Source organism: Corapipo altera, unplaced genomic scaffold (assembly GCF_003945725.1).
Source record: "Corapipo altera isolate COAL_440 unplaced genomic scaffold, ASM394572v1 0, whole genome shotgun sequence".
NCBI classification, from domain to species: Eukaryota; Metazoa; Chordata; class Aves; order Passeriformes; family Pipridae; genus Corapipo; species Corapipo altera.
In genome coordinates, this window is record NW_020884872.1 from 41,179,291 (window position 1) to 41,193,306 (window position 14,016).

Sequence of the window (14,016 nt, forward strand, 5' to 3'; positions counted from 1 at the left end):
TCCTTTTCCTTTTCCTTTTCCTTTTCCTTTTCCTTTTCCTTTTCCTTGTCTGCTAAGATGGGGGAATTAAATGAGGCCAGGTGTATTTTGTTGCATCAATTCATTTATGTGGGAAAAGCTTTTTGGCACAAAAACCAACATAAAAACCTACATAAAACTAAGAGCTGGTAAGTTGTGAGGGTCCTTGTATTAGTACCTATAACAACATTGTTTTTGTCAGGAGAGCACAGCCATGCAACAGGTTGTCTGGAAAGATCATAGACTGTTTGTTCATCTTAAATGCCACAGGTGATGTGAACTAGTGTCCGGCAGAAATTTGGACTGGATGATGATCACTAGAGGTCCCTTGAGAACATCTCTGTGAGTCTATGATGCATGATGTAGAGGAACCTATGGCATGATTGTATGGTCAGATATATATTGTGTGAATGTTCTTTGAGAGGTATTTGTCTAGGAATAACCAGGAGGATGAGAAACTAAAGTGTGTGTGGAAGGGACTGAAAAGTTAGGGAGGTATAAACGTGGAACATGGTAAGGCAGAGGTAGCATAGGTGACTGAAATATTAAGAAATGGTAACAGGAAGAGCAGGCTTTTGGAGACGAGTGGTGAGGATGAGTGAGGGGACAGGGTAATTTTGTATAGTAGAGAAGAAGGATGGTTCTGCTTGGGAACACTGTTTGAAGCAACTAAGCAGGAGCAATGGGAATGCTGAACTGGGGAGTACTGGGAATTGTGGTGGGACAGGGATATAAGCAGCAGTTGTTGGTTGCCTTGAAGGAAAGTATTTGGGCATAAATGGTGAAGTAGGTAATGTATGCAAGCCATGAGGTGCTTCATGGGGCTAAAGTGTTTGGAATCAGTAGAGGCAGGAATGGCAGGCTGTAGGGTTATATGGTTGTAAAGGTGGTCTGGTATGTGGTGATACCAGGCAGAGAGAGGCATGTTGGTGTGATGAGTGAGGAGAGCATGTGGAAGTGGCATGCAAAGGGGGTGTGACTGTGTTAGGTGAGGAAGGTGTTTGAAAGAACTTGGCAGGAGGTTGGTGTGTGGGCATCGGGAGGGGTAGGGAGTTGCAGTGGAGAGATTGCATGGAGCTACCAGCTGAGGCATGTGAGGGTGCAGCAGCATGAAGCAGATGAATAGAGAAATTGTATACGTACGTATGCTGATGGTGCAGAAGCGATGGTATCATCACCTCTGGGAGACAGAGGAGTAGACAAGGCTGGAGAAGGGCATAGGACAGCAGAGGGATAGGGGACTGTAACGTTATGGTGGAGTGAGAAAGGTTTGAGTCAGGAACAGCATGGAGGAGTCACAGGGTGTTGGGTGGGGAGGCACCTTGAAGCAATGAAATGTGTCTGTAGGGTGATATGTGTAGATTTCACAGAAGTGAAGGGAATGTGGAGAGAGAAAGCATACGCTGTGTAGCTGTGTTAAGGGTGCACATGGGTAACAGCGTAGCCGAGGGTGTTTGTTGGTGCGAGTAGTGTGTGAAGATGGTCAAGGATGCACTGTTGCGAGCGTACGGTGCGCGGTGCAGGACGAGCACCGGGAGCCGCGGGAGAGAGGAGGTGGCTGCTGAGCGGGGGCACTGCCAGGAGGCTGGGGAGGGGCCGGGGGAGGAGGATGCCGGGAGGGGGAAGGGGACGGGATTTGTGCGGAGCACGGAGCCGAAGGGCCGTGGGGGAGGGAGCGGCGGCACATCTCGGCGTCACTGCAGCTTCTCCCGCAGGCCGGGGCTGCCATAGCGACACGGAGGACGCCGGCGCCGAGCGGAGCCCGAGGGACGGAGCGCGGACATGGTGAGCGCCGGGGCGGGCTGCGGGGCGGGGGTGCCGGCCCGGGCTGATCCGTGTCTCTCTCCGCAGCCCTTCTCCCAGCGCACATACCACCCTCCGGCGGCGGGGGCCGGCGCGGCGCCGGCGGCGTTCCCCGCCTTCCAGTTCCGCGCGCGGCACGAGGCCCCGGACTGGCGGCGGCTCAGCGCCGTGGACGTGGAGCGGGTGTCGCGGGAGGGGGACGTGGCGGCCCTGCAGGTGCACCTGGAGCACGTCACCTTCTGCAGCGCCGAGCGGGAGCGCTGCCCGCACTGCCAGGGCCCCGCCGACCCGCTGCTACTGAAACTGCTGCGCCTGGCGCAGCTCTGCACCGAGTACCTGCTGCACTCCCAGGAATACCTCAGCGCCCAGCTCGGCAGCCTGGAGGAGGCCCTGCGAGAGGCACAAGCCCAGCGCGACCAGCTGGGCAAGGAAGTGGCCCAGCGCTTGCAGGAGATCCAGGGGCTCAAGGAGGAGTGCCGGCGGAGGAAGAAGATGATCACCACCCAGCAGATGATGCTGGAGGCCCGAGCCAACTACCACCAGGTGAGAGGAGAGGTCCTGGTGGCACAGTCACCCGCACCTTGCCAACTCTGAGCCTACTGGGACGAGTGGCAGAGTGGTCCTGCTCTGCTGGGGTTCAGTCACTTGCTGGGTGAAAGACTGGAGCTTCCAGGACCGGTGACCTTACAAAAGGAAATAAGTGACTTGCACTTGTTTCCCATCCGCGTTTCACAGGTGTTTGGCTGATATCACAGGCATTTGCAATAGATCGTCTTTAGCAAATACTCTTTTTACTAAGAAGTGCTCTTTATTCTTAGATTCACTTTTGGTGCATCTCAAGCATCAGATACACACACATGCAAAACCTGTGATAAACGTGTTACTGACATCTCTTGCTGTTTTTCCTTGTCTGTCAGCTGCATGGTCAGAAAACACACAGGGCAAGTGCATCAGAACTGATGCTAAGCAGTAATGTACTGTCTGTGAGCAGTCACTTTCCTGCACTGATGTTCTCCAGGCACAAAGTTTCTGCTTGTGTGTGACTCAGAGGTGACTTAGGCATGATGGTAAAGAGCTCCAGTGACATAGCTCATCCCTGATTCCACAACAATCTGTTCCTTAAGTGTCTCCCCTAAGAGCCTTAGTATATTGCTGTTCTGTCAGTGTCATGGCACTTTGTTTTTTTGGGAGGGATTTTTGTCTTGTGGGTGTAATAGTTCGATTTAAATATTTTTCAGCTTTAGCATTTTCCAGCAGATTTCAGGAAAGCAAATTATAGCTTCAAATGTAGTCTGAAGTCTAAAGAGTACACTGGACACAGACTTGAATGATTTCAGGCCAGCTCTTTGTGTCTGTGTGTTTAAAGTTATAGGCAAAGTTTAATTTTGTAAGACATCAGCTAAGTTGGATCAAGTGTTTCTCTAAGGGAAAAAGATACCTTATGCCCCAAGAGTAGAACTATACACATGGCAAGGTTCATGGGAACCTTGTCTCCATGCATTCGAGTGTTAGTCTTAAGGACAAGCTGCTGATGTGGTATTATTTTAAAAAACCTTTATGCAACTTACAGAGCAGTTTGTCCTGTGTTGCAAAACAAAACTGATTGCATGCATCATTTGATATGTAAACTGAAATATTTCTCATAGCGAGATTTTCAAATATCATCAAGTTTTCCTGAAATATTTGTAGTATGTCTCTGTGGAAGCTGAAAAACATGATAGTGAACTTGTCTCATCACTTATCTTCTGTTCAGTGAGTTTGCAGTAAAGCAGAGATGGAAACCTATTTCCCATTTCTAATTTAATTTCATATAAAGTAAACTTCTGCCCTGCTCTCCCCCCCCCCACACTTTCTTTCCCCTCTGCTAGTAATTTCTTGTCTCTATAACTTATTTAGGTTCACTTAGGAAAAGTGAGTTTAGGGAATGATTGAATACTTGAAGTTCCTACAGTGTTTTCAGGATTCTGAGTGTGAATGCCAGACCTAAACTAAATTGTTCCTGGTGTTGGTAAATGCAGGGTAATAGTGTGATCAGTAAACAATAGTTGTGTAATATTTATCTGCACCTTGATCTTGGCCGATCTGCAGTGCCAGATAATAGGGATTTTACTGGTGTTCCTGAGAGGGTAGTTCAGATTCCATCCCCTCAAAGTCTTGGATGTTTTGCAAATAAGCCTGTAAATAGTTACTGTCCTTTTTTAGTGGAGGTGCACTTTATAGCTAATGTAACCGTGCTTTGGAATTCAGATGTAATGCCTTTAATCTACCACCAATATAAGTTTAACCATGAAATACTGCTATAAAATGGTACCAGTACCTGCAAGTCATGAATTTAAGACTTGTTGGTCAATACCTTGATCTGAGTAATACAAATTTAATTTTAAATAACATTTTTCACTTTTTTGATATTTTACTAAGAAATCTTATGCTCACATGTACAGCGTAGGCATAAAGTGCACATTGTGGCTAACACTGTAAAAACTAGCTACAAGAAAAGTGTTGCATTATTCAAAACTTAAACATTCCCTGTGTTAATCCTGATTCCTGCAGTAAAAGCTTTCTTTCACTGCCAGCAAGTCAAACTGACATAAGTTTTTGGTTGAATGGATAACATTATTTCACAGTCAATTTCATTCCATAAATCATGTGCAATCTGTTACACTGTAAGCTCCCTCTTGGTTGGCAGTAAGGCTGCCATACTATATCACTTCACTTGGGTTTTACATTAGGACTTGTTTGCATTTGTCCAGCAAAATTTGTCTTAATTATTCATGGCTTTAGCGTTTGCTGAACGGTGTATTTTGTAGGATACCTGATTACCAGTAGAAGCAATTTAAATATTATGTGAAATCTGAGAATTTCACAGAATCACAAAATTGCTTAGTTTGGAAAAGACCTCTGAGATCTTGAAGTCCAGTCTTTGTCTGATCAACACTTGTCAACTAGACCATAGCACAAAGTGTGATGTCCACTCATTTCTTGAACACCTACAAGGATGGTGTTCACCACCTCCCTGGGCAGTCCATTCCAGTATTTAACAACCCTTTCTAATGTCCAACCTAAACCTCTCCTGGCACAGCCTGAGTATAAATCCTCTCTCTTCTCCTGTCTCTAATTGCCTGGGAGAAGAGGTTGACCCCCACCTGGCTACAACCTCCTTTCAGGTAGTTGTGTAGAGTGGTAAGGTCTCCCCTGAGCCTCTTTTTCTCCAGGCTAAACAATAACAGCTCCCTCAGCTGGTTCTCATAGGACTTACCCCTCAGACCCTTCACCAGCTCCATTGCCCTTCTCTGGACTCGCTCCAACACCTCAATGTCTTTCTTGTAGTGAGGGACCCAGAACTGAACGCAGGATTCAAAGTGTGGCCTCACCAGTGCCAAGTACAAGGGGATAATCGCTGCCCTGGTCCTGCTGGCAACACTGTTTCTGATACAAGCCAGGATGCCATTGGCCTTCTTGGCCACCTGGGCACACTGCAGGCTCATGGTCAGCAGCTGTCAACCAGCACTTCCAGGTCATTCTCCGCTGAGCAGTTTCCCAACCACTCTTCCCCCAGCCTGTAGCGCTGTGTGAGGTTGTTGTGACCCAAGTGCAGGACCCAACACTTTGTCTTGTTGAACCTCATGCAGTTGGCCTCAGCTCATTGATCCATCCTATCCAGATGCCTCTGCAGGGATCCTACCCTCCGTCAGATCAGCATTCTTTCCAAATTTGGTGTTGTCTGGGAATTTACTGAGTGCACTTGATCCCCTCATCCAAATCAATAGTAAAGATAATAAACAGGACTGGCCCCAATACTGAGCACTGGGGAACACCAGTAGTGACCAGATGCCATCCTGGTCATAAAAGGAGATCAGGTTGGTCAGGCAGAGTCTGCCTTTCCTAAACCCATACTGTGTGGGCCTGATCCCTTGGTCATTTTTGTCGTGTGATTGTACTCAGGATGATCTGTGCCATAACCTTGCCAGGCACTGAGGTTAGATAACAGGCTTATGGTTCCCTGGATCCTTCTTCCAGCATTGATAATGGTGACAAGATCTTGAATCTGTTAAGTTAGTCTCTACAGTCATATCACACTGATAAGGAAAAGGACTCACCTGAGTATCTATGGTTTGTTAAAATATATTTATTTGAAAAAAGGTGTGAGATAGAGGTAATGAACAAACTTACCTAAAGTGATGAGGAGCCCTCATTGGCTGGTGTCTGCGTATATTGCTGAATAGTGTTGTCTTACTTTTTCCTTTTAGTTTATAGGGTTTATATCTGAATTTGAACTTGCTTGGCCAGAGTCTTTTCTGTTCGGAGTTTGTACAGTGCCTAGCACAATGAGATTCTTGCTCATGACCATCACTATAAGACTTCAGATAGCACTTAATATACTGATAACTTTACAGAAATTGGGCACCATGGGAGTTTTGTCTTTGTTCTTATGATATGGAATTTATTAAAGTTACCTTCTTTTGACATATGGACAATGTAATAATGTGTTAGAAACCTTAACCACTATATTTTACTATGTTACTAAAAAGTGTTTTTAACGCTTTTTTTTTTTTAGTGTCAGTTTTGTGAAAAGGCTTTTATGACCTACTCCTTCTTACAAAGTCACATTCAAAGGCGTCATCCGGGAGAGTCTGAGATTGGTATGTACTTTAATGTTGCCAAAAAAGTTAAAAGAGGTAGTTCAGAAAAGTATAAATATAGTGAGGATGTGCAGTCCATGATTTTTTGTAACTTGGAAGAATAATTTTCAGTTTTCATTTTTAGGTGGCAACTCACAGTTTGTATGAATGCAGTTGTACTGGGCAACATGTTTTGGTCTCTGGAAAATAATTTAATTTGAAAACAATGTTCTCAAAGTTTTTTTCATTCATCTCTAAATTCTTTAGGCTGCATGCTTGTGATTTATTGCTAAGGACTAACAATGGCAGTGATTAGAAATCAGCTAGGAAGCATTTGGGAGGAGAAAAAGTGTGAAGAACCTAGAGAGGTCTGAACTGTAGCTTGTCAGGCAAATAAAACAGCAGCAACAGGAGAGAGGTCTGAGTAAGCACCTGAGGAAGCGTGAATATATTGGAAGAAGAAAGCAGCTCTTGTCCACCTTACACTTGATAAAAACACTAGTGGAAAATGCTGCAGAAACAGCTGAAGTAATTGTCATATAAAAGGATTAACCTTGAAATGGCTCTATGAGGGAAATATCCAATGCAGTTATTTCTGAAATAATATTTTGCATTGGGCTCAGATTCTCAGATGATGGGCTAGTAAATCCTTGGTAAATTGATAAGTTTGAAGATTGTTATGATTTTTGCATATTTTAACATCTTTTGTTACAGTGATATTCCCCCAACTCTTTCCACATAAATAATTAGTTGTATTCCAAGTGGGCTCCTTACAGAAGTTATTTAGAATAAATTAAACCTAGCAGAATTGAATAACTGAGATTCACTTTGTCCTTCATACATCCTTTTTAATGAGCCTGTGTTGCTTAGATTCCTTTGAAATTAGATTATAGAATACTTTTTCATGTCAATATTTCATAAACTATTTCACATGTCAGTAGTACAAGTATTTGAGGATAAGTTAGCAGTCCAGAGAACATAAGTAGTTAAAAACATCTTTGGAGAATGATGCTAGTGGGAGGAAAAATGGTCCAGTAAAGTTACACATCCTGAAGATATTACTGAAACACTAGAAATATATTTGCAGTAATTATCACAGTTCCAGAAATGGCAACAAAGCTTTTTAAAATCTGTGTTTCTTTCAAACAGAACAGAAGAGGAAAGCAAACACTGAAAAATTGCAGGATGAGATTGAAAAACTGAAGGAGCAGTTGAAGCTCACCAGATCCCAATTAGAATCTGAACAACAGGCTGATATTGTCAGGTTGTCTAAGGTAACGTGTACTAACGTATGTGAATGGCGCAAAAGAATCAGTGTGTTGGACTGTGTTCACTGGACTGGAACAAAAATGTATCTTGCCTGTCAAGCAGTGATGATGTTTGGGCATTTAACTATTGCCCTCCCTTGCCTCCCACAATTTTGACCATTGACTTCCTCCTTACTTTTGTTTTAAACATATTTTAAATTAATACTTTAGACAGCACTTCCATTAGCACTTGCCAGTTCATAACATGTGTGGCCTGTTATTGAAGCAGATAAAATTGCCTTACTATGGTGAAAGTTTTGACTTGACGATATTTTGTGATTATTACATGTTTCTTAGAAATTACTGTGATTTTACATGTGACTTTATAAACTGAGTAGAATTTATTCTTTGCTGTGAAGAACTTTACTGTCCAACAGAGATGTAGAGCAGCTCAAGGAAGAGAGACTCAGAAAAAACAAAGCAATCTAGAACTTGCATGTTGGTCTTTAAATCCTTAGGATTTGGCTGACCAGAAAGCAAAAGCAGAAAGTAGTCTTAGCTTTCTTAGCTATAGTAGTCTTGCTATTGTGAATAAAACAGAATGATTTGAAAGCAGTAATTCTCTGTTTGTTGTCACATAAAACACTTTGTTTTGGATGGTACTGAATCTTGTGGGTATGCTTATTGGCTCCTAAAGAGAAAAAAATAAGCAGGTAACTGAAAGACTCTTTTAAAGCTTGATAATTTCAGATCATCTCACATTTTCATTTCTGTTTAAGTAAACACAATCAGATAATTTGCTATAGAAATAGCTAGCAGTGAAATTTTTTTGAGGAAGGGGCTTTGTGCTTCAGTTTGAGAAGCAAGTTCTTATCATAAGAGACAAGATACATCTCATGATTGAGTTAAATGCTCATCTTTGCATTTCAGTTTGCCCTCTATCGTGTTCAAAAACAGTGTTTTGTGGTTGTTAGCATAACCTGTGAGAACCTCAAAGTTTCTGAATGGCTTTTCTAATGGAGTTTGAGGACCTTCAAACATGAAACCAACCATTACATTTTGAAAGAAACAATCAGAGGGCTGGAGCACCTCTCATGTGAAGGCAGGCTGAGAGAGTTAGGGTTGTTTATCCTGGAGAATAGAAGGAGAGACCTAAAAGCAGCCTTCCAGTACCTAAAGGAGGTCTGTCTACAGGAAAGCTGGAAAGGGACTTCTCGTCAGGATGTGTAGTGATAGGATAAGGGGAAATGTCTTTAAACTGGGAGTAGGTTTAGATTAGATATTAGGAAGAAATTCTTTACTATGAGGGTGGTGAGACAGTGGAACAGACTGCCTAGAAAAGTTGTAGATGCACCATCCCTGGAAATGGTCCAAGGCCAGGTTGGATGGGGTCTTGAGCAACCTGGTCTTGTGAAAGGTGTCCCTGCCCAGTGAGGGTTGGAACTAAATGATCTTTAAGGTCCCTTTCAACCCAAACCATTCTATGATTCTGAATTAAAAGGGAATAAACAAAACAGAGCTGTCATTGCATTATGAAACCTATGTTCAGTTTTGGTCCCCAGTATACAAAAAAAGATGTGGACAGACTGGAAAGATGCAGAGAATGGCCACAGAGGTGATCAGAGGACTGGAAAGCCGGTCATGTGGAGAAAGGCTGAAAGAACTGGATGTGTTTAGCCTTTAGAAAGGAAGGTTTAACGGAGATGTTATCACCACTTTCCAGTATTTGAACAATGGCTACAAGGGAGATGGAGACTCCTATTTCAAGGAGTCCCATGGAAAGATGAGTGGTAAAGGGTACAAGTTACTCCTGTGGAGATTCTGATTGGACACGAGTGCAGTTTTTTCCCAGTGAGAACAATCAGCCGTTGGAATAATCTCCCTAGAGAAGTGCTGGATTTCCCAACATTAAACACTTTTCAAGTTTCAGCTGGACAGGGTGCTGAGCCATCTTGTCTAGACTGTTGTTGCCAAAAAAGGCTGGACCGGATAATCCTTGAGGTCCCTTTCAACCTAGTATTCTATGATTGATGATTGTTTTCTTCTTGTTTTCGTAGGAAACCCTGATCTTCTGTAAAACATGCAGTGTTTCTTTCCCTGAACATAGCTTCAGATTCTTCTTTCTTCGGTTCTCCTGTTCCCCCTTTCTTGGGACTGTTCAGCTTCTTTTTGTGTGGGTTTTTTTTTCCATTTTCAAAAGTACTGAAGGAACAAATCAAAAGCTGGTAGAATTTCACTTTGGAGCACAAGTACTGTTAGATTAACGGGCCATGGCCCTGTGTGGACATGGGCAAGGTATTCTACTCATTCATTCTGTGCCTAACTTTTGAGAAGTACATCCATAACATATTTCTACTGCCCCTGAAGCATTGTTTTGTTTATGAGAGGGAACTTGGAGTATTCATAACAGTGCATTGTAGATTTTTTGGTGCCTTAGGGGCCTGTTTCGAAGTCAGTTGTCTTAGCTGAGACTCCTAACTGCAAAAGGACTATGTGAAATGTCCTGAAGCTACAGTCTGCACTGTTACACAACAAGAAGCTTTCAAAACTTCTCTGTTTTTCTAGGATGTCAGAGAAAATAGAAATGTGAGGTGTAACTGGTTACAGTTTGTCTGCCATGACTGACATCCACTATCAATTCAGGTGTCATGTTACTGTCTTTTGATTGAAAGACCAGAAAATCTTTCTCATGTGGGTTTCTTTAGGACAGCTAGTACTGGAGGGGAATTTGTGTAAAAATTGCCATGCTTCTTATTTTTGTTCCTTCTACTCCTTTGGGGTGAAAGGATACAGAAGATCACGTTCAGTGATTGCATATTATAGTTGGAGAACAAATTCAGAGTGAATACTGTGATGGAGAGATGTAGGTGTTTCCTAAAAACTATATATATCCTGGGCAGTGAAATACAAGACTTTAAACAAGTTGAGAACTATATAAAAATGTGTCACTAGGTAACGGAATATTGAAGTAATTTGACTGATAAAGTGGGGTCAATGTGCATGGGAAAAAAATAATTCTAACTTCATCTACAAAATGATGGGTACTGAGTACTCTTGCTGAAGGGCAAAATATTAAGGTTGTGATTTACAGTCCTATGGAAATGTTAGCCCAGCAGTTAGTAGCAGCTAGCAAGGAAAATCAAATATTACCAATTATTCTGGAAAATCACCGTGCAAGCCACAGCCTAAATACAGTGGTCTAGTCCCTTCATCTCAAAAAAGGATAGGATAGAACTATAAAAGTTATGGAGATGGGCTACAAAGAAGATCATTGAGTAATTAAAATGACTGAGCATGCTGGGAGTTGTCAGTCTGAAAAAGAGACAGCAGCTTGATGAAGATGGAGGGTGAGATACTGATACCTCTATGTCATGAGTTACATAGGGTGAATAACAGTCCATCATTCACTCTGTTTTCCAGTTCAGGACTTAATCAAATTAACCTAGCAGGAGCCAGTTTCAAACAACAACATGAAAAGTACTTGGCTCTTCATGCAGCTTGTGAAGCTCATTGGCAAAAGATGTTGCAGTTGCTAAAAGCTGATACAGCCACAAGGGAGGACTGCGAAAGTTTATGAGATAAATGTATTTAAGGTTACTGAGTTATTGAAGTTTACAAAACTGTATCAGGCTGAATAAGTCCTCTGAGCTGAAAACAGTTGGCAGCTCGGAGACTATGAAGGAGAACATACATGTTTGCTTGCCCCAATATTAACCTTTCCTACCTATGCACTTAAGGCCTCTGTGAGAAACAGGATGCTGAACAAGGTGGATCTTTGATATGAACAAGTAAGGTCATTTGTGTTTTATTCAGTGGAAAATAAACTACCAAAACTTTCTTGAAGCATACTTGTTTTGCTAGCAAAATGCATAGTTTGCAACCTTAGAATTATTCAGAAACTGGTTTTTTTAATGTTTTTTGATGTCACAATATTGGCCATCGAAAGTGACTGCTTCCCACACGTAGTTTGGGTGCTTGAATTCATGTTGCATGTGAGGAAAAATAACAAATAATGTTTTTTAAAAAATTTCAGGAATGTGAACAGCAAAAATCAAAAGAAGAAGAAATTCTACAGTCATTTCATAAATGGAAAGAGGAGGAAAGAGAGAGATTGGCTCATGAAATAGAAAAAATGAAAGAGATGTTTATGAAAGAGCTTAAGGAGTTATATTCAAAAAATTCAACCTTAGAAAATGTAAGCGATTTAAATTTTTTGATGTTTTAAGGCTTACAATAGATGGCAGTGAACTTCACAGATTAGAAATGTGATGTGGTCATTGTAAAGTTCTTCTACAAAACTCTAAAGTAATGGTTGAATGATAGCCATAGTGGTATCTTTGTATACTGGTACTTTATCAACGTAATTTCAGTTCTTCTTTTTTTTTTTTAATAGCTTAGTTTTGACAAATGAATGATGCCTTCAGCAACTAAGGCAGTTTTTCCTTACTCCTCAACCTTTGAATGCCTCTTTCTAGATTAGTAGATATTGTTATGATTGCTGTCTGTTAGGTATCTTTATGTTAATGTTCTTATAACTGGCATAGAGGAGACTAACCTCTGCATTATAGTCCCAACAATAGAATTCATGTGTTTTCAATATATGCTTAGGAAATGCTCACTAGAAAGAGAATCATGAAAGTATGGGTGAGTCAGAAAACAAATACACACGGCATTACCAGAGCAGCTTATATTTTGTAGCTGTTGGGTCCAGTGTACTTTTACAAGTCATATTTATCTGAGATGTAGATATTAATAATTTCATGAAATTTGGTAAATGCTGGACTCATGAGAAATGGGAAAAGTATCTGATGCAATCTCTCTTTAAAGTAAATTTTGTATTCTTCTGCCCTCCTTTTAGCAACTGTTAGAATTACAAAAGTCCAATATGCAACAAAAATCCAATTTAGGAACACTGAAAGACAGCTATGATTTTGCAGAGGAGAAACCTCAGAGTCCCCAGGATCATCACAAAGTGGTTAAACTTCTGGATGAACAGGTAACATTGTAACTTAATGTGCTTTTGACAGCCTACTTGTGTTCTTTTTATTTTTTTGTACATCTGTTCAGTAGGATTTGAAATCCCTAAGTAAAATTTTCATTCTTCTCAGTGGCAAAAATAGCTGGTTCTAAAGATGTAATACTATTTAATACTATAACATTGATCAAGGATTTATTTTCCTTATCCTTTATAAATAAAGTAATTGTTATTTATTTATTTATTGATATTCTCTTATTCTTTATGATTATCTATATCTAGTTTTGCCAAGTATGGTTGCACTTCAGTTCCAGAAGGCTTTAATAAAGCATTTATATATGCTGGTCTGTGAGGCCTCTTACTGAAAAATAGGAATATTCCATTTCCCAAGATGAAAAAAAAGTTAAGAAACTTTCTGACAGGATTTATCAACCTAGGGTTTTTTTGGTTTTGGTTTTTTTTGACACATGCATTTTATATTTCATGGCTTCTGGGATGTGAAGGTCTTTGTATGCAGCTGGTATCATCCGTAAGTTTAATCATTTCTGCTCAAAGATGTGGAAAACTTAGTTTTACCTTTTTTTTTTTTTTCCTCAAAGAAGATTTGTTTCACTCTAAAACTCATACATTAATATTGATTTTTTGCCATCATTACACAAAATACGTTTTTAATGAGTGCTTGAAATGACATTATTTGGGGGGGGAAGTCCCCCTCTTACTGTTGAAACACTTAACTCTTAATACTCTTAATACACAGAGTTCTATCAAAATGCTTGTGTATTTCTCACTCACAGTGACTGCATATAAAAATCAATCAGAAAATGCATAGTTTTTAAAGTGCTTGGTAAGAAAACCACACTCAGATGTATAAAACCTGCTGATGACTGTTCCAGGTCTTAAATACTAGACTGCTCAAATTTCAGATCATCAGTAATAATCTTTTTGATATTTATGCTTTATTTAGGAAAAAAGCTGCATATATTGAACTAAATGGTAATGTGTTATTAACAAGAAATAAAGCTGCATATATCAAACAAAATGATAATGTGTTCTTAATAGGAATTAATATTGTTTTTCTCTGTGTAGGAAAGAAAGTGGACGTCTAGAATGCAAGCCCTTCATCATGACCATGAGACAGAAAAATCCCTGGTAAGAGGCACAGCAAACCACTTACACTAAAAGGAGATATTTTTCTTATTTTCTTACCCTTCCAGTAGTTCTTGATATACTATAGTACATCTGTTAGATATCAAGAGTTCATAAGAGGGTATTTATTATCTCTGTGTTTCTGTTATGGTAGGATCTTGATCTTTCAGTTAAGGCCAGGCTTGAAATGGAATGTATCATTTTGGAA

The 14,016-nt window shown here is 40.8% G+C and overlaps 1 protein-coding gene across 3 annotated transcripts in view; it reads left to right on the plus strand.

Moving 5' to 3' along the window:
• DZIP1 (DAZ interacting zinc finger protein 1) overlaps window positions 1–14,016 on the plus strand; it is a 41,928-nt gene that overhangs the window by 3,250 nt on the left and 24,662 nt on the right. For 2 of the 3 annotated variants that reach the window (XM_027645333.1, XM_027645350.1), the window contains exons 2-9: window positions 289–360; window positions 1,734–1,803; window positions 1,870–2,364; window positions 6,377–6,461; window positions 7,590–7,714; window positions 11,721–11,882; window positions 12,546–12,683; window positions 13,749–13,811. In XM_027645333.1, coding sequence (XP_027501134.1) covers window positions 1,801–1,803; window positions 1,870–2,364; window positions 6,377–6,461; window positions 7,590–7,714; window positions 11,721–11,882; window positions 12,546–12,683; window positions 13,749–13,811 — 1,071 coding nt within the window. In that variant the 5' untranslated portion in view covers window positions 289–360; window positions 1,734–1,800. Of the gene's footprint in view, window positions 1–288; window positions 404–1,733; window positions 1,804–1,869; window positions 2,365–6,376; window positions 6,462–7,589; window positions 7,715–11,720; window positions 11,883–12,545; window positions 12,684–13,748; window positions 13,812–14,016 lie in introns of all 3 variants that reach the window. The other variant, XM_027645341.1, reaches the window with a different exon arrangement.